The sequence below is a fragment of the Gopherus flavomarginatus genome, chromosome 1 (assembly GCF_025201925.1).
Source record: "Gopherus flavomarginatus isolate rGopFla2 chromosome 1, rGopFla2.mat.asm, whole genome shotgun sequence".
NCBI lineage: Eukaryota > Metazoa > Chordata > Testudines > Testudinidae > Gopherus > Gopherus flavomarginatus.
In genome coordinates, this window is record NC_066617.1 from 110,720,893 (window position 1) to 110,746,170 (window position 25,278).

Sequence of the window (25,278 nt, forward strand, 5' to 3'; positions counted from 1 at the left end):
GGATTGGTCATAGATTAGCTGAGTGACTGTTTTATGGTTGCAAAAAAGAATGTAAATGTGCACTCGTTGCTTTTCTTTACAGGGAGAGAAGGAGCAACCAGTGTTTGCAGTGACTGGATTAAGATGGGGATTCTACAGAGATGCAGGAGTTAAAGTTAGCAAGTAAAGAAATACAATGTGTTTTTTGTAGCTGTGCCTTTTTTTTAATACACCTGGGTATTTCCCATCCCAAATCTTGCAGTGAGGTCCTTATGAACTTTAGAAGAGGACAAACATGGGCAAGTTCCATAGCATTTTACAATGATAAAGTATAAGGCATTTCAATGTTCCCTTTCATATGCATTTAGCATTTTACTTTCTGCTGACCTGATTTTGAAAATGTTAACCTCACACTTGCTCTGTGATGTCCAATTCTGGAAGTTCTTTCACAGACAAAGCCAATGGGAAAGCTTTTTCCTGAGTCCTCTCTGAGGGGAGTAATTGTATGTTGGGTTTCATCAGTCACCAAGGAAAAGACACACACACAGACTCACTCATAATGTAATTCAACTCCAGCAAAGAACATTAGATGCAATAGAAATGTCCTTCAGTTCCTGCCAGGAGTGGCATGGAATGTACTGTTTGCTGATTGTTTTCTGATCACTAAACTAATAAATGCTGGGTTTGCTCCAAATGAATAGTGCTGAGCTGTACTGCAGCTGTTGGGTGCCTGGGAAGCAAAGGGATGTGGTAGTTCATAAATGAACCACCTCAGTCAGCAGATGAGGGGTTGGGTGTTAGCAGAATGGGGTGATGTGGCCTGGCTTGGATCAAAGTCTTTGTCACTAGGGGGTTCAGCGGCTGGTGAGGGTGCTAAAGTGCTTACCACTGTGTGACAGGAGTGCCTCTTAAATGTAGCCCCAAGTTTTTCCATGGCCAGTAGTTAATGGGATGTATTCTCTTCTCCCCTAAACGCCCACTAACCCTAGCCTTCCTGCCAGTGGCTAGATTCCCACGTCTTCACTCATTCTGACACACTGCCAGCCCCTGATCTTTCCCGTGCAGCGGTGTCCTTGTGCAGGACATGGTCTGCTTCAGACTCCGTATTGCATCGGTAGGTAGAAGGGAAGGCACCAGCCAAGGTGTGGCAGAGATGGAGTTGAGCCACAAGTTCAGCAGGGAAGGGACGTAAGAGTAGTAACTGGCTCCAGGGACCTCTGTGGACTGCCTGATGGTTATCCTTCCATTCCAGTCTAGACACTCTCCAGTGGGACTGCCATGATGTTGTCTGTGGTCTTGTGTGGTGGTGGTCACATTGGGGATGGGAGGCAGTTAGCAGACAGATGAGTCAGTGGCTTAGTGGTGACAGTGTAACATGGGTGGCAGGATCCTAGCTGAGGTTTATGGAAGCCTATATAGTTTGGGTCTCCTACTCTCCAGAGCTGCTGAAGTTCATGTGCTATGTTGACCTTCTCCGTGTGTCATTAAATGTCATCCAGTACTTATGGTACCTGTATTTTTATTATTTAAATACTTATTTGGTCTGAGAGCACTTTCAGGCAAGTAAACATTAGAAGCGTCTATTCCTTTAATTCAGAAGTAATTGATTTCACATCCTCCATCCCATCCCTTCATGCAGCCTGCTGAGATGCATCCTATCAGCTGTTGACCGTGAGAACCTGAGTCATTTTGGATTGTGTCAGATAAAAGACGGTTACTCACCTTTGTAACTGTTGTTCTTCGAGATGTGTTGCTCACATCCATTCCAGTTAGGTGTGTGCGCCGTGCGTGCACGCTCGTCGGAAACTTTTTACCCTAGCAACTCCAGTGGGCCGGCAGGTCGCCCCCTAGAGTGGCGCCGCCATGGCACCCGATATATACCCCTGCCGCCCACCCGCTCCTCAGTTCCTTCTTGCCGGCTACTCCGACAGTGTGGAAGGAGGGCGGGTGTGGAATGGATGTGAGCAACACATCTCGAAGAACAACAGTTACAAAGGTGAGTAACCATCTTTTCTTCTTCGAGTGATTGCTCACATCCATTCCAGTTAGGTGAATCCCAAGCCATACCTAGGCGGTGGGGTCGGAGTGAGAAGTCGCGGCATGGAGCACTGCAGATCCGAAGGCCGCGTCCTCTCTGGACTGCTGGACCAGGGCGTAGTGGGAAGCAAAGGTGTGGACCGATGACCAGGTCGCTGCCCGACAGATTTCCTGGATGGGCACACGGGCGAGGAAAGCCAGCGACGACGCCTGCGCCCTGGTAGAATGCGCAGTCACACGGCCCGTAGGAACGTGGGCCAGCTCATAGCAGGTCCTGATACAGGATGTTACCCACGAGGATAACCTCTGCGAGGAAATGGGAAGCCCTTCATGCGGTCCGCTACTGCCACGAAAAGCTGGGGGGATTTGCGGAACGGTTTGGTCCTCTCCACATAGAACGCGAGAGCCCTACGGACATCAAGCGAGTGGAGTTGTTGCTCCCTGCGTGAAGAATGAGATTTCGGGAAAAAAACCGGGAGGAATATCTCTTGGTTGACATGGAAGGCTGAGACCACCTTGGGGAGAAAGGCAGGGTGCGGCCTCAGCTGCACCTTATCTTTATGGAAGACGTATACGAGGGATCTACCGTGAGAGCCCGGAGTTCCGACACCCGTCTAGCTGAGGTAATAGCTACTAGAAAGGCAGTCTTCCAAGAAAGATAGAGTAGGGAGCAAGTAGCTAACGGCTCGAAGGGGGGCCCCATGAGCCGAGACAACACCAGGTTAAGATCCCAGGTCGGGGCAGGGGGTCGGACGTTAGGGTATAGACGTTCCAGCCCCATCAGGAATCTAGTCATCGTCGGGTGAGAGAAAACGGAGCGGCCATCCCCACCCGGGTGAAAGGTGGAGATAGCCGCCAGGTGGACCCATAGGGACGAGATCGCCAAGCCCTGTTGTTTGAGGGACCAAATATAGTCCAAAATATTGGCCACCGAAATTTCCATCAGGAGGAGACCTTTCTCCACACACCAACAGGAGAAACGCTTCCACTTTGCCGAGTATGTCGCTCTAGTGGAAGGCTTCCTGCTGCCCAAGAGTACCTCACGTACCGGGGTGGAGCAGCGCAACTCAGAACTGGTCAGCCACGCAGGAGCCACGCTGCTAGGTGCAGCGACTGGAGGTCCAGGTGACAGAGAGTTCCGTGGTCCTGGGTGATCAGGTCCGAGTGAAGGGGCAGGGGAACTGGGTCGGCTATGGCCAGGTCCAGCAACATGGGGTACCAATGCTGTCTGGGCCACGCCGGGGCTACCATGATCACGCGGGCCCTGTCCCTGCGCACCTTCAGAAGGACTCTGTGGACCAGCGGGAACGGGGGGAACGTGTAGAACAAGTGGGTCGTCCACGGAGTTAGGAAGGCGTCCGCTATAGACCCGGGTTCCCGGCCCTGAAAGGAGCAGAACGCCTGGCATTTCCTGTTCCCCTTGGACGCGAAGAGGTCCACGCGGGGACAACCCCACCTCTGGAAGATCGAGAGGGCGACGTCCGGGCGAAGGGACCACTCGTGCGAGAGGAAGGATCTGCTCAGGCGGTCCGCCAGCGTGTTCCGTACTCCGGGGAGGAAGGAAGCCGTGAGGTGAATGGAGTGGGCTATACAAAAGTCCCAGAGTCGCATCGCCTCGTGACATAGGGGAGAGGATCTGGTGCCGCCCTGCTTGTTGATATAGTACATGGTCGTCGTGTTGTCGGTAAATACCGCGACACAACGACCCCGAAGCTGGTGACAGAACGTTTGACAAGCAAGGTGGACCGCCCTCAACTCCCGCATGTTGATGTGTAGCTTCACCTCCTGTCGGGACCACAGGCCCTGTGTTCTCAGGGTTCCCAGGTGGGCCCCCCAGCCGAGATCTGAGGCATCCGTCGTTAGGGACACCGAGGGCTGGGGCGGGTGGAATGGGAGCCCTGCACACACTACGGACTGGTCTAGCCACCAGCTGAGAGAATCCAACACCCCCTGGGGGATTGTGATCAGCATGTCTAGTGGTTGCCTTGCCGGCCGGTAATGTGCGATGAGCCACGACTGGAGGGGCCTCATGCGGAGCTGTGCGTACCCGGTCACAAATGTGCAGGCTGCCATATGGCCTAACAGGGTTAGACATGTCCGTATCGATGTCAAGGGGGCTGTCAGCAAGCGCTGAACGATCGCCGACAACGCCTGGAACCTTGGCAACGGCAGAAGGGCCCTGGCCACGGTGGAGTCCAGGACGGCCCCAATGAACTCCACCCTCTGCGAAGGGAGCAGGGTGGACTTGTCCACGTTGATCATGAGGCCCAAGGTAGCAAACAGGCCGGTGATCCTGCAGACGTGGCTGCAGACCTGCAGCTCCGACGTCCCCCGAATTAACCAATCGTTGAGGTAAGGGAACACGTGAATGCGACTGCGCCGAAGATGTGCCACAACGACGGCCATGCATTTTGTGAATACCCTCGGAGCCGTAGAAAGGCCAAATGCGAGGACTGCAAATTGGTAGTGAAGGCGGCCCACCACGAATCGAAGGAAACGTCTGTGGTGTGGCCATATGGCAATATGAAAATAAGCGTCCTGCATGTCGAGGGCGGCATACCAGTCTCCCGGATCCAGGGATGGGATAATGGTCCCCAGGGATACCATGCGGAACTTCAACTTCACTAGGTATTTGTTGAGCTCTCGCAGGTCGAGGATAGGCCTGAGGCCTCCCTTGGCCTTGGGGATCAGAAAGTAGCGGGAATAAAACCCCTTGCCTTTCTCGTTTTCCGGAACCGCCTCTATAGCTCCTTTGTTGAGGAGCGTCTGTACCTCCTGTCAAAGGAATTGCTCGTGAGAGGGGTCCCTGAAGAGGGACGAGGAAGGGGGGCGGGAGGGAGGAAATGATACAAACTGCAGACGGTATCCCGTCTGCACCATGCGTAAGACCCAGCGGTCGGATGTTATTTGGGTCCACACCTGGAGGAAAAACGAAAGGCGGTTGGAAAACGGGGGGGAAGGATCCGTGGGGGAAACTGGTACTGCGCCCTCGGGCGCACCTTCAAAACGAAGGTTTGGGTCCAGGCGGGGCTTTGGAGGAGCTCTGATTCTGCCCCCCTTGGTTCCCCGACTGTCTGCGCCTTCCATTTCTGCCGCGGCGCCTATTAAGGTCCTGCCGCTGGCGGAACTGGGGGTATGGCCGACGCTGCTGCTGTTGCTGCGGCCGGAAAGGTCTGCGTTGCGTCCCAGGCGTGTGCATCCCAAGGGAGCGCATAATGACCCGATTGTCCTTAAGACTTTTCAGTCTGGGGTCTGTCTTCTCCGAGAACAGGCCCTGGCCTTCGAACGGGAGGTCCTGGATGGTGTATTGGAGCTCCGGTGGAAGGCCAGAAACCTGAAGCCAGGAGATGCGGCGCATCGTTACCCCCGAGGCGAGGGTACGGGCAGCCGAGTCTGCAGCGTCCAAGGAGGCCTGCAACGAGGTTCGTGCAACCTTCTTGCCCTCGTCAAGAATCGCCGCAAATTCTTGACGTGCCTCTTGTGGCAGCAGCTCTTTGAACTTGTCCGCTGCCACCCAAGAGTTAAATGCGTAGCGGCTAAGAAGGGCTTGTTGATTGGAAACCCTGAGCTGAAGGGCCCCAGCCGAATAGACCTTGTGGCTGAGGAGGTCCATACGTCTGGCCTCCTTGGATTTGGGGGCTGGGGCTTCCTGTCCGTGACGCTCCCTCTCGTTCACCGACTGCACCACCAGGGAACATGGTGTCGGGTGAATATGGAGGTACTCATAGCCCTTGGAGGGGGCCATGTACTTCCTTTCGACGCCCCTTGCAGTAGGGGGGATGGAGGCCGGTGATTGCCAGATTGTATTGGCGTTGGCCTGGATCGTCCTAATGAAGGGTAGGGCGACCCTGGTGGGAGCATCGGACGAGAGGATGCTGACGACGGGGTCCTCGATCTCAGAGACCTCCTCAGCTTGCAGGCTCGGATTCTGTGCTACGCGCCTGAGGAGGTCCTGATGTGCCCTGAGATCTAGCGGAGGAGGGCTATTGGAGGAAGTGCCAGCCACCGCTTCATCAGGAGAAGAGGATGAGGAGACCCCTGGCAAGGAAGTGTCCAGCGGGGGGTCCGCCTCAGCCCTTGCCTCTGGCTCAGGAGGGAGACCAGGGTCTTGTTGCTTCGATGCGTCCTCCCCGTCCGAGGAGGGAGGGGGGCGAGACAACGATGCCTCCGGCGCCCTGTGCTCTGCCGTTGCAGGCCTAGGAGGAAGCTGTTGGGGGCCCTGGGCTTGATGGTACACCCAGGGTGTCCAGAACCCCCACTGCTGCGGACCCTGGTCCTGTTGCGGAGGGTCTTGGAAAAGAGCCGCTTGTCTGTCAGTGCCCAGCGCGTATACGCTGTCCGCCTGCGATGACACCGACGGCTGTCTGGAAGGCCATGGAGGGGCCGACCGCGGCTGGTAAGAGTCTCCGCGGTCCGGCACCGAAGATGTTCTCGGTGCCGGGGACCGGTACCGGGAGTCATACCGGTGCCGGGATCGGGACCGGGTTCTGTCTCGGTGCCGGGATCTGGACCGGTACCGGCCGCTGCCTCAGTGCCGGGATCGGGACCGGGACCTGCCACCGACGCGGTGTCGGGAGGTCGACCGGGACCGGGACCTGCCACCAGCTCGGTGCCGGGAGGTCGACCAGTGCGCTGATCGACGGCGGGACTGGCTCCTAGAGTCCTGGTGCCGGTATCGGCGGCTGGAACCAGACCGTGACCGTCTGGAGGCCGATCGGTGCCGCGAGTACGACCGGTACCGCCGAGGGGAGCGGTGCCGGGACTGCGAGCGGCGGCGGGATCTTGAGCGACCGTGGTGTCGGGACCTCAACCGCGAGCGTGAGTCCCGAGACGGCGCCATCATCATGGGTTTGCCCCTGGACCCCACCCGCACCGGAGGGACCGGGGGTGGAGGCTGAGTTGACTCAGTCAGGGCAATGAGGTCCCGTGCCGAAGCGAAGGTCTCTGGAGTCGATGGGACCAATAGCTCAACCCCAGATCTTATGGGGGAGCTCGGCGAGACCGGACTCAACGGACTCACCGGGCCCGGAGTCGACGGTGCCGGTAGCGCCGCGGCAGATGTCGATGCCGGGCGCTCCACTCGAGTCTGCCTGGATGGAGTTGCAGACTTCGAGGGTCTTGCTTCTGCACCCGGTGCCGGGGAAGGTCGGTGCCGGGGAGTCTTTCCGGTGCCGGTGCGATCCGGTGCCGGTGTAGAGATGACGGTCTGCGAAGCTGCCGGGTCGAGTGCCGCTTCCATTAGGAGAGTCCTAAGTCTCTGGTCTCTCTCCTTCTTTATTCTGGGCTTAAAAGCCTTGCAAATGCGGCACTTGTCCGACCCGTGCGATTCCCCCAGGCACTTTAGACACGCGTCGTGAGGGTCGCTGGTCGGCATAGGCTTCTTACAGGCCGCACATTGCTTAAAGCCCGGCGAACCAGGCATGAGCCCGGTGCCGGGAAGGGCTACGGCCCAAACCGGCTAACAACTATCTACAATATTATTTACACTATTAACTATATAACTAACTACACTTAACTACTAACTATTAACCGTAGAACAAGGAGAGCTAGGGACGTGGAGGACAGCTATGCCGCGCTCCACAGTTTCAACGACCGACACGGCGGTAAGAAGGAACTGAGGAGCGGGTGGGCCGGCAGGGGTATATATCGGGTGCCATGGCGGCGCCACTCTTGGGGGCGACCTGCCGGCCCACTGGAGTTGCTAGGGTAAAAAGTTTCCAACGAGCGTGCACGCGCGGCGCACACACCTAACTGGAATGGATGTGAGCAATCACTCGAAGAAGAACTTGGTGGCACTCTGCTGCTGAGGTGTTGGACCAGCTGTAGTGCAGGTTTTGTAGTGCATTTCCCCGTTCTGTGCAACCCAGCAGTGGCACATGGGACTTGAGACATGAGTCAGTTCCTGATTCTGCCACTGACTTGGTGTGTAACCTTGGGCAAGTTCTCTGTGTTGCAGTTTCTCCTTCTGTAATATGAGGATAGTGATACTCTCTTTCACAAAGCACTTTGAGATCACTGGATTAAAAGTGCTAATGATTACATATTGCTGCTATTATGTTACGGGAACTACACATCTTGTAGTGTATAAGTCTTGTGTAAGTCATTTTTGTTGTATCTTGAAGTTCAAGTGCACAAGAATAAACCTCAATGGAAAGCAAATGTATATACATTGGCATGTGTTGCATCAAGGAAGATTTTACTTTACCCAATGCCCCCTGAGTTTTCTCATGAATTTTGCCTTGGTTCTTTTCAGATACTGGTACCTTGGGCCTCTAAAAACCAAAGCAGCTCACTTTTTCAATACACTGAAGGTAAGGTATTATTGCATTACAAAATAAAAATAAAAAGCAAAGTATACCTAGCGAGGGGGGAAGAGAGGCAGAGTATGTGCACTGTATGTGGAGAAATATTCCATTCATTATAATTCCTTTGAGGCATTCCAGTGACAACATAAACTAAGAGGGAAATTCAGCTAATTTAGATACCTAGAAACACATACAGCCTTAATTGTGAAGCTCTGAGCGGGGTATGTTGTTTCTTACAATATATTGTAAAATTCCTGGTCTGAGGAAAAGACGGTTACTCACCTGTGTAACTGTTGTTCTTCGAGATGTGTTGCTCATATCCATTCCAGTTAGGTGTGCGCGCCGCGCGTGCACATTCGTCGGAAAACTTTTACTCTAGCAACTCGGTGGGCCGGCAGGTCGCCCCCTGGAGTGGCGCCATCATGGCGCTTGATATATACCCCTGCCGGCCCACCCGCTCCTCAGTTCCTTCTTGCCGGCTACTCCGACAGTGGGGAAGGAGGGCGGGTGTGGAATGGATATGAGCAACACATCTCGAAGAACAACAGTTACAAAGGTGAGTAACCGTCTTTTCTTCTTCGAGTGATTGCTCATATCCTTTCCAGTTAGGTGAATCCCAAGCCTTACGTAGGCGTTGGGGTCGGAGTGAAATGTGGCAGAATGAAAACTGCTGAGCCAGGGGCTACAGCATCTCTTGTCTGTTGAACCAGGGCATACTGCGAAGCAAAGGTATGGACCGAGGACCAATGAAGCTGCGCGACAGATCTCATGTGTAGGAACACGAGCCAGCAAGGCGGCAGATGAAGCCTGAGCCCTGGTAAACTGCACGATGATGTGGCTTGGGGAAATATGAGCCAAATCATAACAAGTGTGGAAGTCTGCCATCACCCGAGATGAGATCCTCTGAGAGGAAAACAAGCAAGCCCTCCCTTTGGCCCGCTACCGAGACAGAGCTGGGCCACCTTACGAAATGGTTCTGGCAGCGCAATATAAATGCGAGCACTCCACAGATGTCCAAGGAGTGCAATGGTTGTGCCCATTGCGTTGAGCTGTGGGTAACATGAAAGGCCGAAACCACCTTAGGGAGGAAAGCCGGGTGTGGTCATAACTGCACCTTGTCTTTGTGAAATCTAGTGTACAGTGGAACCCCCGTAAGAGCTCTGAGCTCGGAAACTCGTCTGGCTGATGAAACAGCTACGAGGAAAGTTGTCGTCCAAGACAGGCATATCAGAGGGCCAGTCGTGAACGGCTCGACTGGGGGAGACATAAGTCTGGTTAAAACTAGGTTGAGGTCCCAGGTCGGGGCTGGGCGGCGCACCCGAGGGTGCAAGCTCTCCAAGCCCTTGAGGGATCTCGAACCCTTAGAGCGTGAGAACACGGAACGTCCACCTTAGCCTGGCTGGAAGGTAGAGATGGCTGCTGAGTGTATCCTCAGCGATGATACCGCCAGGTCCTGCCGCTGAAGGCCAGAGGCAGGCCAAATAGAGGGGATCGAGACCTCAGCAGGAGCAAGATCGAGCGTATTGCAGCTGTAGAAGAAACGCTTCCACCTGGCCCGGTACGTTGACCAGGTGGAAGGCTTCCTGTCACCCCGGCTCAGTTACGCAGCAGCCACACCGTGAGGCGAAGAGGCTGCAGGTCCGAGTGACGAAGCCTGTCGTTGCCCTGAGTGATGAGGACTGGGTGGGGTGGCAGGGTAATAGGGTCTGTTATTGACAGGCCGAGCAACGTGGTATATCAGTGCTGCCTGGACCACTCTGGAGTAATCATGATGATGCGCGCTCTGCCCCTGCGGAGTTTGAGCAGGACCTAATGAACCAGTGGGAACAGTGGGAAGGCATAATGGAGTTGGCCTTTCCACGGCATCAGGAATGCGTTCAAGATCGATCCCAAAGAGAGACCTTGGAAGGAGCAGAACATCTGGCATGTTCTGCTCTCGCGGTGAGCGAACAGGTCTATGTGAGGAAACATCTCCGCTTCTGGAGAGCAGAGCGCCTCACATGGGGCAGAGTGATCACTCGTAAGACAGGAAAGACCTGTTGAGTGAAAGCGCCAAGACGTTCCGAACGCCTGGGAGAAAGGACGTCACCAGCTCCATCGAGTGGGCCATGCAAAAGCTCCGGAAATGGATGGCCTCCTGACAACAAAAAAGGGGGGGGGAGGACCATGTCCCTCCCTGGATATTTATGAAGCACATGGCCGCTGTGTTGGCTGTAAACACCGAGATACAATGGCCTCGCAGCTGCCGCTGGAACCCCTGGCACGCCAGGCGGACTACTCTCATTTTTGGGGCATTGATGTGGAATGCCAGTTCCCGAGAAGACCAAAGGCCTTAAGCTCGGAGCGACCATGAGCACTTGAGCAGAGAGATGACGCGTCCGTCGTCAGGGGCAGTGAGGGCTGGGGCGTATGAAACCGCATCCCTGCCCACACCAGGGAGTGGGTTAGTCACCACTCTAGGGAGCCTAAGGTGCTCGAGGGAACGGTGACTACCATGACCATTGGCTCCCTGTCCGGGTGGCACGCCGAGGTGAGCCGGACTTGGAGAGGACGGAGGCGGAGCTTGGCGTGTTTGGTTACAAACTTGCGGGCAACCATGGACCCAGGAGACTGAGACAAGTACGAGCCGAGGTCGTTGGGAAAGCCTGCAGACCTCAGATGATTGTTGCCATCACCTAAAACCGCATTTGTGATAAGCAGGCTCCGGCTAGGGAGGAGACCAGGATCGCTCCTAGGAAGTCCAACCTCTGCGTGGGAACCAGAGTGGATTGCTCTATAGTAATCATCAGGCTTTGACCTGTTAATAAGACCGTGACGATGCCCACGCGCTGAGTGGTTTGTCTCAGAGTCTCCTCGGATAAGCGAATCGTCCAGATACGGAAAAATGCATATCCGACATCAGCGAAGGTAGGCGGCGACTATGGCCGTAAACCAGAAGTACTGACAGTTGGCTAGAAAGCGGAGGTATCTCCTGCGCGGAGGGAAGATGGCGTTGCGAAAGTACGCGTCCTTCATATCCAGGGCGGCATAGTAGCCCCCAGGAGGCAAGGATGGAATAATGGTTCCCATGGATACCGTGCAGAACTACAACCTTATCCTAAACCGGTTGAGTCCGTGCAGAACTAGGAAGGTCTGAGACCTGCGTTCGAGTGGGGGACTAGGGCATAACGGGAGTAAAACCCCTTGCCCCTTTCGTCCATCGGCGTCTGCACCTCTTGTACGAGGAATTGCTCGTGAGAGGGGTCCCTGAAGGGGGACCGGGCTGGAACAAATTAGAGGTGGTACCTATGCTCCACCGTGCGCAGGATCCAGCGATCTGAAATTAACTGGGGCCACGCCAGGAGAAAGCGGGATTGGGATCCCGGCCTGTGACTGGTACACCGCCCTCAGGCGCACCCTGGAAGGTTCGTCTTTGGTCCCAGTGGTAATTGCGAGGGACCTTGACCTTGGCTCTTTAGGGGTCCTGACGTTCGTCTGTGACCACCTTGGCCTCGCCGTTTGCCAAAGTCCTGTCTCTGGCTAGGCACAGAGTATGGCGGCTGGGGACAGAAAGGCCTGCGTTTGGTCGCTGGCATATGCATGCTGAGAGAGCGCATTAGGACCCTATTGTCCATCAGGCTTGGCAGCCTGGGGCTGTCCTTGCCGCTTGCCAACAAAGGGTAAATCCTGAATGGCCTACTGCAGCTCCGGCCGGAGGTTTGAAACCTGAAGCCATGAGATGCACCTCATGACGACACCAAAGGCCAGAGTCCTGGCTGCAGAGTCTGCTGCGTCCAACGAGGCCTGGAGGGACGCTCTGGGTACCTTTTTTCCCCCGTCCTCCAAGACGGTAGCGAACTCTTGGCGGGAGTTTTGAGGGAGAAACTCCATAAACTAAACTACCTCCACCCAGGTGCTATAATTATTGCAGCTAAGCAAGCCTTGTTGCTTTGCTACCCAGAGCTGCAGGGCCTCTGCAGAGTACACCTGGCGGCCAAACAGGTTCATTTGCCAAGCCTCTTTCGGTTTCGGGGCTGGCGCCCGCTGGCCATCATATCAGAATCGTGGTCCTGAGCATAAGATCTGCGCATGTGGGATGACACAGATGCGTGTCCGGATGGCCATGGAGGTACTAAAAGAAGGCACAGACAGAGTCTCTGACTCTATCGGACCTTGCCCGACTCGGCACCGGGAACCGGCACCGGGAGGCGTAACGGTACCTGGAACGAGATCCAGACCCACAACCAGAATGGTGCCTGGAGGTCGACCGAGATCTCGAGGCTCGGGGAGAGGCTACAGGAGTCAAGGTACCTGTCGCGGACCCGGGAGTCGGAACGGTGCCGATAGCAGGTCGGCGAACGGGACACCGACCGGTGCAGCGAGTGCGACCAGTACCGATGAGGAAAACAGCACCGGGACTGCAAGTGGTGTCGGGCGTGCCGACAGGATCTGGAGTGTCTGCGGGACCGTGATCATGAACGGTGCCGCTCTGCTGTGTTGACAGAGGACGGTCACATGAAGAGAGTGTATCACCCGCACCGGCGGTGCCGGGGTCAGGCAGCATCGACTCTGTCATGGCAATGAGATCCCTCGCCGTTGGTAACGTCTCCAGCGTGGAGGGAACAGCAGGCTCAACCACAGTGCATACTGGGGAGCTGTCAGGCACCGGATTCGACGGCCCTCGTGGGACCGGGATCGACGGTACCGAGGTCGTCAGAGCTTCGGTAGGCATCGGTGCCGGGTGATCCGAGTTAGATGAGCTGTCCGGCTGCGGTGCCGTCGGCACGGAAGCAGCAGGAGCAATAAGCTCAACCACGGCGCGCGCCGGGGAGCCGTCAGGCACCGGATTCTACGGCCCTTATGGGACTGGAATCGACGGTGCCGACGTTGTCGGTGCCTCAGAGGCGTCGGTGCTGGGAAATCCGACTTAGACGAGCTCTCTGGCTGTGGTGCTGTTGGCATGGAAGCAGCAGGAGCAGTAGCTCAACCACGGCGCGTGCCGGGGAGCCGTCAGGCACCGGATTCTACGGCCCTTGTGGGACCGGGATCGACGGTGCCGATGTCGTCGGTGTCGCAGCAAGTGTCGGTGCCGGGCGATCCGACTTAAACGAGCTCTCTGGCTGCGGTGCCGTTGGCACGGAAGCAGCAGGAGCAGTAGCTCAACCACGGCGCGTGCCGGGGAGCCATCAGGCACCGGATTCTACGGCCCTTGTGGGACCGGGATCGACGGTGCCGACGTCGTCGGTGCTGCAGCAGGTGTTGGTGCCAGGCGATCCGACCTAGACGAGCTCTCTGGCTGCGGTGCCGTTGGCACGGAAGCAGCAGGAGCAGTAGCTCAACCATGGCGCGTGCCGGGGAGCCGTCAGGCACCGGATTCTACAGCCCTTGTGGGACCGGGATCGACGGTGCCGACGTCGTCGGTGCCTCAGCAGGTGTCGGTGCCGGACGATCCGACTTAGATGAGCTCTCTGGCTGCGGTGCAGTTGGCACGGAAGCAGCAGGAGCAGAAGCTCTACCACGGCGCGTGCCGGGGAGCTGTCAGGCACCGGATTCAATTGCCCTGGGGGACTGGAATCGACGGTGCCGATGTCATCGGTGCCTCTGCAGGTGTCGGTGCCGGGCAATCCGACTTAGGCGAGCTCTCTGGCTGCGATGCAGGTGGCACGGAAGCAGCAGGAGCAGGGGGCTCAACCACGGCGCGTGCCGGGGAGCCGTCAGGCACCAGCAGGACTTGTAGGCTCTCTCGACCTCGGAGGAAGGGAGCGGTGCCGAGTCAACTTCGGTGCCGGCGACGGCCGGTGCCGAAAGGCCTTGGTAGTACCGGCGGGGTCCGGTGCCGAGGAGGCGCTTCTGCCAGCCGCTTGATCATCGCTCGGCGCCGGAGGTGGAGGGGTAAGTGAAAGTCCCGCTCCTTTTTGTTCTCGGCTTAAAAGCCTTGCAAATGGGGCACTTAGCTGTCAAGTGCAATTCCCTGAGGCACTTCAAACAGGAGTCGTGTGGATCTCCCTTCGGCATCGGCTTCTGGCAGGCCGAGCCCATTTTAAAACCCGGTGAGCCGTGCATGAGCTCCGGCACCGGGTTCATGGAAGGGGCTACTTCCTGAACCCTGCTAACAATTACTAAACTAACTATGTTAGCAGAGAAAAAACGTATAACTATACAAATATATATATAAAAGGATTATAACTGCATAACTATATACGAGAACTACGAGTAGCTAGGGAAGTGGAGGTCAGCTAAGCCGCGCTCCACTGTTCCAACGACCGACACGGGCGGTAAGAAGGAACTGAGGAGAGGGTGGGCCGGCAGGGGTATATATCAAGCGCCATGATGGCGCCACTCCAGGGGGCGACCTGCCGGCCCACCGAGTTGCTAGGGTAAAAGTTTTCCGACGAATGTGCACGCGCGGCGCGCACACCTAACTGGAATGGATATGAGCAATCACTCGAAGAAGAACTGCTGGAACCATAGTCAAAGTCACTAGAGGGAGCTAATAACCACTTTTGAAGCTAGAGAGAGGCTGGTGCAGCTGATATGCGGTAGAGGGAGTTCAGCCATCTTTCTCCAATTCAGTCTGTCTTCAGACTTCCTTGTGGTAATGTTTCACCCCGATTTATTCATCTGATGTAAAAAATGCCTCTAATTAGATTGCATACGAGTGTTGATAGACAGAGGCTCCCAGGTGGGATAAATTGAACACAAAGGTTAATTGCTTATATCTCAGTTTAAAGTTTTCAGATGCTTTAAGGGACAAGGTGAAGCTTAACATCTGACCTGTGTTAAAGGTGATGCACTTCTAGTCAGATTGTCCTCCTGATCCCCTTAACGTTAAAACATACAAACCTTCATAAAAATGCTATGATATTACTCAGGAATTGCCATAGCAGATCAGATCCATGTAGCCCACATCCTGTCTGTGATAGTGGCCAGCACAGAATGCTTCATAAGTCTCCATAATTGATAGTTATGCAATAGCATGCCCGTGAGAGAAGTTTCTCCCTAACTCCAGGCAGCTAGGGGTTGTCTTTAGATTCTGAAGCAGAGGAGTTGATAATAGTATACATTTATATCTTACCTAGCATTACTGGGTATATTCATATTGTTCACATAAATGTTTGACTTAAAGAGCATTCTGATCTTTGCCTCAGTGATATCTAGTGGCAGTGAATTCCACAGGCTGTTTATACATTTTGTTTTTTAAAATCTTTTTCTCATTTTTAAATCTCTTGCCTTTATATTTCCTTGAGAGCCACCTTGTAGACAGAAGAGCCTGATCGACTTTTTCAGTGTCATTCATTATTCTACCATGTTACCTTTTTCACCTCGTCTCTAAACTAAATAGTCCCAACTATTTTAATCTCTTCTTTTTTAAAAGTCTTGCTATGCCACTAATCATGTTCACTTCCCTACTCTGTACCTTTCCAATTTCTGCTGTACCCCTTTGAAATGGAGTGACCATAATTGATCATATAGTCAGGGTGAAGGACTTACCATGATTGTTTATAATGTCGTTACAGTGACTATTCTCCTTTATTCTAAAATGATGGTCCAAAACGTTGCAGCTTTTTGAGCCATATCAGTAATTTGGAAGAAATACTAAGTTCAGGCCCTGCTTTTTCCCCAGAATCATTAATATCCTTATGTTTGTACTGCTCTTTCTGAACAATTTGGTCAGTCCTATTAATGTGACTGTGAGCTATGATGGAATTTTTCACCATGCTTAGAGGTGTGGAGGGGAGGAGCTCTACATTGTGAGTCCTATGATCCAAAACAAGCTTGTAACTTTTTGGCTTCCAGTCCTTGCCATTGTCCTATGCGAAGAAGAATATATGTGCCTTGTGCACCTGGGCTATCAGCTGAATTTCTGTAGTGTGTTAATTTCAATACCAAGCCAGTGGTTGGTATCATTTATTCCCTCTGGGTATGTATTTAGTCTTTTAGAAGTTAGTTAAAAAAGGAAGTAAATGATGTCCCCAGTTTTAGCCACAGGCACTATTTGAGTAGCTAATGTTTTATTTTAGCCTCTAAAATTCTGGCATTAGAATCAGAAATATCACTGGATAACAGTTAGAGCCCTGCGCAGATACAAAATTTGTGTCTGTCTCTGATCTGCAGACATGGTCTGCAGATATCCGCAGATTTGCAGGGCTCTAGTAACAGTGTGCTGTATGTTAGTGTTTTGCCTCTCAAATGCTTTATAAAGTTACTGGAGCTGCCTCTGTGGCCCTATGATTAGTTCTGTATGTTGCCAGGCAGGAGAACTGGATTTCTTGTACAGATTTCTCTCTCTCTCATCCTCCTGCAGCAGAGGCAACACACAGTCTGTGGGGAGGAAATACACCTCATTGCTCTGCTAGGGAGGACTAGCTGAACAGGCTCTGGAGTCTTGTGCAATCCTTCTCAGCTGGGAGAATGTCAGCACCCACATGGGAATCTGAAGGATGGAGAACCTTAAAGTGGGCTACGAGGGGGTGGCATCCTCGGGCTGTGAAGGGAATGTAGCTGTCACCTCCCACTCTCTCTCACAGAATAAGCAGATGCTTGCTCACCAGAAGGTCATTTTTCTTTCTCCTTTTTGGGTAAATCCAAGGAATGGCCACAGAAACATCAAGCTTCCCTTACGTATTTGGGCCCAACCAAGAGACCCCCCGAGGAGCCAGAAGAGAAGCTGTCCAGACCCCCTTTGTATGTGAGGATTTACAGAAGGCTTTCACTGTACTGGGCATCTCCCCAAAAGGGTAAGCAACATGTGTGTGGGCATAGACTCAGAGATGGGCTTTATCCAACTGCACCATCCAGTAAGGCTGTTTCATGGGGAGACCACTGGAGCAGATCCTGTCTGCGTGTGCTTTTACCTTAGACTGCACTCCAGTGTATAAATGTTGTCCAGGTTTTATTTCTGGTTTCCCTTCTTTCTCACTGTCTCCGCCATCCCAAAAGCCCTGTCAGGCTGGTTGCAGGGATGCGGCCATCGTAGTTATTGCTAGCTTTGCAATAATGACATTCAAAAAAAGGACAGAGAAGTACTTTGTATGCTCTGGCCCGCTCCCAGCAAACAATACGTACAACAAGAACTTGAGCTATTAGCTGGGCCAGCAAGTGCTCAGACACAGTGGCCGTGAGCATGAAATGCCCAAGTAGACAGAAGTCAAGCACTTTGTAGAGACACAGTGCAGGCACTTCTGGCAGTAGGGGGCCAATCATGCCACTTTCTAGTGGTCCCTTAATCCCTCCTCCTGCTGGACAGCCATGATGGCCTCAGAGGAAGCACGTTCTCGTTTACTGGATGGAGAACAAATATCGAGAGGAGTGAGAAATTTGGCCCACTACCTGGCCCCTTAGGAGTTCTTGGCACTTAATCCTTGGCCCAGCAGGGGGTGGGAGTGTCACACGGGCAGTGCGTTCAGCCCCTCAGGAGAGTGTCTTGCATGCTCCACTGGTATTGATGGGCTTCCAGCTCCCATCCAGTTCTTCTGGGCCAGAAGCCCTACACATGTAGTGATGAGTTGAAAGCAGGACTAAGTGGTGAGCATAGGCTGTGACAGGGATGAGGAGATGTTGTCTGTGGGAAATAAATATTAGCACAACACCTTAAACGTCACAGCTTTTGGATTTTGTTGTAGTGGGGCTACATCCCTTTATTAGATTGCTAAGTGCTCCTGCTCTGTGAGCCGAAGAGACCTGTCAATATGGGGTCACTAGGGACTGCTTTTAAAGCATTTGTACAATGTGCTGTTTGTCAACTTAACTTTCCCGCCTCAGCCCCCACAGCTTCCCTTCCCTATATGTCACTTTTTACATTTGAAGGAAACAAAGCCTTTGGAAATAATGGGACAGAGACGCTTTAGCTGGCACTGGTCTTTCATATGTCACAGCAGTGGATCTCTGGTCTGTGTAATTTACTTTCTGGCTAATGGTCTCTTCCCTTCTGGATTCTCAGAAATCCCCCAGGAGGCGACTTTGGAGGCCTGGGAAGAAATGCAGCTGTCCACCATTGAAATCTCCATCACAACTCAGAACAGGCAGCTTGACCTGACAGTAAGAGCACAGTCTAAATAAATCCCTTTCCGTGCAGAGCACTCCTTCCTTGCTGAACTCCCATCTTCCTGACTACACAGACTAAACTCTGTCCTTGTGACAGATTTCAGAGTGGTAGCCCTGTTAGTCTGTATCAGCAGAAAGAACAAGGAGTCTTGTGGGACTGCAGAAGAATCTGAGGGGGCCAGTTTTAAGGGTCATTATAAAGATCCTACGAGACTGGATTGCAGAAGCCAGGTTGGGACAGAGAGTGCAGAGTGTGCATAACAGGAAGCTTTCAGTAACCAAATGAAATCCTAAAGCTTTCATTGCAGGGGTTAGGCACCTCCTCTCCTTGCCCCATGGAAAAGTGGAGATATTATTTACCGATGCTGAAATGAAGCACTCAGCCTGGATGTGTGCCTGGAATGTTCACCCTGTCCTTCTGCCAACTACAGAGCGAAGGACTCAGAAATGCTGGCACTAAAACGAGGACTGTGGCCATTTTAAATTAAAGAGGACAGGAACTGATCATTTGTATTTATTTATTTTGTGAGGGGCGGGGGAGAGACAAGTAAAGCTGTCCCCGTGAGAGCCTCCTTGGCGCAATATGCTGCTGTTTGTTTCAAGCACCCCTAACTCCATCTCTGGCTGGAGTCCATGTTTCATAACAAGGTTATCACAGCAAAGATTTCTGGGTTGATTTAAGTCTTTAGTTCTGATGGAAAGTGCTGGACTGACATTCTCAGTGATCAAAGCCCTTTGTTTATAGGACCAGGTTAAAAACAGGCTACTTAGTGTAAGCTTCCCCATACTGCCCTGCCCTAGCATGTCACAACGTGGCAGTGCGGGGATAGTTTAATTTCCACGCAGCCTTTGGCCTCCCTGCGCAGGCTACCAACAGGAACTGGACTGAAAGCATCCACAGTCCTTGGATGGTAACAGCTTTGGTCACTACTGAGCTGGGCTGGATTAGAACCTGTGATCTAAAGTGAAGACCTCAGTGTTCCATGATCATAATCCAGTCCCTAGGGCCACTTCTTCATTTCCATTCACTTGGCCTTTCTGTGCAGCAGCAGCGCTAGGGGCACTTTACTAGTCAATGGAGAGGGGCGTGTGCTCATTGCTGTGGTCACCAGTGCAACCACATGAACTTGCCACCTTTTGAGTGAGTGACTGGAGGAACAAGACAGTTTACATAAGTGCAGCTTCACCCTCATTAAACAAGCATCTTCATATCATATCTTATCCCCACCCATCTGGATCCCCTTAGGTCCTCCATGCTTTTACACTCATCCCTGAGACCACATATAATGGTCATTGTCCCCCCAACCTGAAGGGACTGGATAGAGACTCTTTGGAATCTATCACATAGCTCATTAATCAGCCATTGGCATCTCAGATGAGTAACATGAGTCATTCCTTCCTCCCTCCCACCCCAGGCTCAGGTCTGATCTACACTAGATAGGGTTGACTGGCATAGCTATACTGGTATACTTATATCAGCCAATCCTCCTAGTTTAGATACAACTTATATTAGCGAAAGAGTGCTTTTTCCAGTGTAGCTTATACCAGTTCCGCAAACGAAATAAGCTATACTGACAAAAGAATTTCTTTGTCAGTCTAGCTGAATCTACACTAGCGCTTTTGCCATAATAGAAATGTTGTTTAAAAAAATCATACCCCCTAGCCAACATTACTGTAAGGGCAAACATTCCTAGTACAGGCCTGACGTAAGCATATGTAGCAAGTAGGAAATCAAGACAACCGGTCAACTGAGATGGGAATTTAAAGGGACAATGTCAGATATACTTTGACCCCAAATCTATATTTCCTACAGATAAGCTTTTACAAAATCAAGGACCAAAAGAAATGTTTCCATCATTCATGTTTTTTAACTCCAGTGGGCATCATTTTTTCTTTTAAACGAATAAACATTTCCTCTTGCAGCACTTGCTGGCGAAATGTTGCAGCATTGTGCTACATAAGAACCTGAAAGAAGCATTGACTAGGAACTACTGTATTGTGAACAGAAGTCAGACTGAATAGCCTACTTTCATTGTCCTACTAGTTGCATGAAATGCAAAAAGAAACCAATGTCATAAATGGTAAAACGATCATAAAAATTGGTTTAATATTTTTGTTGAATATGTGATTTAGTGTTTGGTACAGAATAATGGTTGGTAAGGAATCGTTAGGTATCATTTTTAACCTGATGCTGACCATTTAAGTCAGGAAAAAATAAATTCTTTTCCTCTCATCCCTTATAAAATACAACTCAACCCTCTTTTTTGTGGGACAGTCCGGGATGTGGAAAAGGGCTGTCTCCTTAAAGAGGGCTTCCAGCACATGCTGCAGTATGGAGGGTGTGATGCTGCAGAAGCACTAACAATTTGGATTCTAAATCTTTTCCGTAGCGAACAGAAGACTTCATGAATATTTGCATTGAACCAGATACAGTCAGCAAGGGAGACTTCATAAATAGGGGGTGAGTACGGGGAGGCTGCTGTGGGCCATCATATTTTCTAGTCACAAAACTGACCGTGTTTTCTTGGCTTTTGTGCTGCAAGGACAAAAGTGGGGAATGCCTTGTGATGATTGTGGGGTTTGTTCATTCAAATACAGGTTTATTTTAATTTTCTTGTTTTGGAAGCAAGAGCCAATGTTGTGTGGCTAGAGCTCCCCTCCCTACCTTCTATGATTTTTGTACCCTCCCACTTTCCTTCCCTCCAGTGCTGACTGACATTGTTATTGGTATAACACCATCAAGAGGTCAGGTGCTTTAAAGACAGGTAGGAAAATAACATCCCTGCCCCAGAAAGCTTGCAGCTTAGATGAACGATGTGGGGGCTGGGATACAGCAGAATCAATGTGACGGCACCGGTGATGTTTGGCACGTGCCTTTGTTAGTGCCAGGATTCAGTTTTTAAGGGAAGGGGTAAAGATCTTCAAACCCTCAGCTCACTAACACATCTCTGAAGTGAGGTCTCAGCTGGAAAGGCCTCTTGGAGGAAGTGCATTTTAAGGAGGGACTTGAACAAATAGAGTGGCAGCATGGGCAGACCAGAGGTCCCAGGCATGGGCGCCTGGTACATGGAAGGAGCTCTGGAGTCTTCTCACCACCTTCCTCACCCCCTCTCCTCTGCTTGGGATCCTTTCCTGTGAGATGCTCATTTCTCCTACTCTGTAAATGAGCCACTAGGAGGCACTCAGTGCTGACCTGAGCTTCTTTCCTACCTCCTCTAAGGACCCTCAATACCAAGTTTATCACAGTTAGTCCTTGTTGAAGTGGAGTGTGAGGCTTCTAGAGAAGCGTCACAAGAGTCTCCCGCAATATCAGATTCTGCTTATTCCAGCAGGCTGATCTTTTGGTTGCAGCTGCTGTTTTCCAGTCCTGGGGCCCCCTCTAGTGAAACCAGATGGAAAGGTGTGGAAATGTCATAAGCAGCTTTTAAGTGCTGCATGGTTACAGCATGTCTGTACCTTGTTTACAATATTAATAGCAGTAGCAGGCAACTTATTTGAGCACTCCACATTACCTCTGTGGGAACAGTATCTCCAGAACTATGAATACATAAGTGGCGTAAGATCAGGTGGCACTGGGTGTAAATTGCATCGGCCATGTTGATTGTAGGTTGCCTGCCATTTGAATCTGTGCTGTAAAGACTTTATGGAAGGAAATGTTTATGATACTGTTACCATCAGCAGCAAAAGGAATCTGCCTGACCAGGAGAAGGGAAAAAGGGAGATTGTGGTCTTGCCTGGGATATCTCACCACCAGGAAGATGCCAGTGAATTAGTGGGAATTCAGAGAGAAAAGTATCTTCCATTCACAGTCAGCCACCAACACACCCAACACAGGTTGTTTCCCAGCTGGATTGGATACATGGTTCCCAGCAGTATGTCACATTCTGTGATTGCAGTTACACCTTCGTGCAGAAAGCCTCTGAAGAATGTAACCTCATGCAGCTGGCTGCATGCACCCAACACCTCTTTTTAATCTAGTCCCAGAATTTTGTAGGTAAATCAAGAAAGAGAGAATAGAGGGAGAGGGTCTGCTCAATCCTCAAAAGAGAAGACTGATTAAAAAAAAGCCAGAGGTGAACCAAACCAGGCCACTGGGAGGGACCCCAATAGAAAATGCCACCTGAAGGAAAAGCTCTCAAAGGACAGCACCATCAAAGCCACCTCATCGCAAAGTCCCTGCTGCCAGCCACCAGAGCAGAGGAGCTTGTCTTTGGAAGCGTTTGAGGAATCATTCGTGTAGAGGAGTTTTGTCCCTTTTTACCTAGCCAGGGGGTGGAGAAATTTGTGGAAATATATTTCTGCAGGCATTGGGGTGAATCTGTCAGGACTGATAGTGCCTCCCTCTCTGCAATCTATGTGGGAAACCAGAAGATGAGTTGAGATTGAAGGTAGTGGACGCTTTGGAACCTGAAGGGAGTGCTGGAGGCTGAGTGCCATCGGATTGCAAAGTGAGATTTAGGTCATACCGTGCCCCAGGACTGTAGATCTCAGACGTGGATAATAACAAGCCTCTGCAGCTAGGATTAAGTCAATTTTTAAGTTAAGGTGATTACATCATAGCCCCATTTCAAACTGCTGCTCTGTGGGGGGGGGGGGAAAGGAGATACCCCAGGTACCACACTAATTTTCTTTCCCACTCCCCATCTTGAGCTCTGTATAAAATTATAAGGGACATCACCTAAGGGCATGAGCTTGGTTACCAAGTGGAGTAAGTCATGCATTTCTCTATTGTACATTGTTGTGTGTTATGATGGGGCTTGGGGTCCTCATAACTCTTTAGCATTGGCCACTGATGGAGACTAGGTAATGGATAATCGTTCTCTTGTGGTATGTTCCAGTGACAGCATATATTGCCAGTTGGTAGTGTGATTCAGGGAGTAGCCTTTTGCCTGTGTGTGTGTGGACGGGGGGGGGGGGGGGGGGGTTAGAGTATATAGTGGGATATCGTTGCCTCAAGAAAACTTTGTTGTTGTTAGGTATTTTTGTTCCTGGTTCTTTCTTTCTTTCTTTTGTCTTACTCTGCGTAAGAAACCAGAGTAAGGATCTGAATAAATAGTAAACCCCTTATGACCCTTACATAGGACCTCTTGGGGGGGTAATTACACTGGTTCTAGCTGCATACCCGTTTGCTTCTCTAACACCCTCCCTTTCCTGATCTTTTTGTTCCCTGTCTCTCTCTTGCCTTCCCTGATCATGCAGTTTGATCCACATGGGCAGACTCTGGACCCAAGTGGAGGCCCATTGACTTTAGTGGGGCCCTTTGCAGACAGAGGGATCTGCCTGCACAGATGTATTTGCAGGATTCCGAGTCCTATATACTGCTATGATAATGTTAACTCCCTTGAATTCACTCATTAATCTTTTAATATAGATGGTTAAAAACAACCTTCCCAATGTCTACATTGCTTGTCTCCTCACCTGTCCCTTTTCTGTGGTATCTCAGCTTTCCTTTCTGTTGCTTTGTCCTCCCCCCCTATTTGTGGTCCTCTTCCCTCATTCCCTATCCCCCATGACTTGACAGCATGAATTCTAAGAGTGCTTGCATTCCCAAAGGCATGTAACTCTTTTGAGGGGGATTTCCTGATTATATATTCTTAGGACATCCATTAGTGAGTGATGTTTGAACCCCCCTCCCTTTCTTATCAGCCTGTTACAACCTTCTGTGCCTTAGGCCTTGTCTACGCTACAGGGAAAAGTCAATCTAAGCTACGCAATTTGAGTTACGTGACTAGCATACCTCAAGTCGACGTAGCTTAGATCTGCTTGTCGCGGGGTCCACACTACGTGATGTCAACGGGAGAGCGATCTGTGGTCAATTTTAGCGGGTCTTCACTAGACCCACTAAATCGACCGCCAGTGCATTGATCGCCGCATGTTGATTCCCTGGTAAGAGTAGAAAATCCCTAATAGAACAACCCTGGACAGATAATATTGCAGTAACTCCACCTGTTTTGGAGATCTGTAACTCTTGTGTGGAAATAGCCATGATTATTCTGACCTGCTTCTTGAGAGCTACAATACACAAAGGTTGGAACTGTATTACTCTGTTTGCCTGCCTGGGCATGTGGGAGCAGAAAGAGCCATACAGCAATCAGTTCTTTTGGGGTTTGGGGGAATTCTTTCTTGTACAGAGGGTCAGTAAAAGGTCTGTGTGCCACTGAAGCCCTCTAAATGAAGCATATGTTAATGGGACTTATGGAATGCATAGACCTTGTGCTGCCTCTGTGCACTGAGGTGAATTTAACCCTTGATAAATTAACAAAAGGATCTGAATATATGAGAGTATTGTTTTTATCAGTTGGAGAGGAAGGATGAACCAGAGGGTAGTGTGCTGGCCTGGGACATGGGAGACCTGGATTCGTGTCCCTGCTCTCCCACACACTTCCTGAGCAAGTCGTTTAGCTGCTCTGCGCCATTCCCTATCTGTACAGTGAGGATGATAGTACTTGCCTAAATACACTGTTTAACATAAACATATTAAAGATTGAGGTGCTCATATACTAAGGCAATGGAGGTCATTTAAATACCTAAAAGAGGCAGACTGATAAAGTTTACGCAAGTGAACATTTTACTTAGACTAGGTAAAATGAATGGATTTTGTACCTCCAAACAGGAGTGAAACTAATAAAGCAACCTTTGCTTTACCTTGTGCTAGTGATGAAAGTGGAAGAACTTTTGTCAAACACTAGCTTAAAAAACCCAGTACGTCTGATTCTAACTTCTGTATTCAATCACGTAACTATTTACTGAACATTTTTTGAGGTCATCAGTAATTTTTGTGGGTTTGGTGCTATACGAGGAAGACAGGAATGATACAGCTTGCATGTAAGTAGACATCAAACCCACCATATGAGATGACACAGTGGGGAGATGCTGCTCAGGACCAACCCAGAGCATCATTAAGCTTGGGGTGCTAAAGGTCGATATTGAGATG

The 25,278-nt window shown here is 51.3% G+C and overlaps 1 protein-coding gene across 1 annotated transcript in view; it reads left to right on the forward strand.

Annotated features, from left to right (window-relative positions):
- AGK (acylglycerol kinase) overlaps window positions 1-25,278 on the forward strand; it is a 71,167-nt gene that overhangs the window by 43,279 nt on the left and 2,610 nt on the right. The window contains exons 10-14 of the mRNA XM_050918851.1: window positions 83-162; window positions 8,270-8,327; window positions 16,891-17,038; window positions 18,241-18,338; window positions 20,735-20,805. Of these exons, the coding sequence (XP_050774808.1) occupies window positions 83-162; window positions 8,270-8,327; window positions 16,891-17,038; window positions 18,241-18,338; window positions 20,735-20,805 (455 nt within the window). The remainder of the gene's footprint in view (window positions 1-82; window positions 163-8,269; window positions 8,328-16,890; window positions 17,039-18,240; window positions 18,339-20,734; window positions 20,806-25,278) is intronic.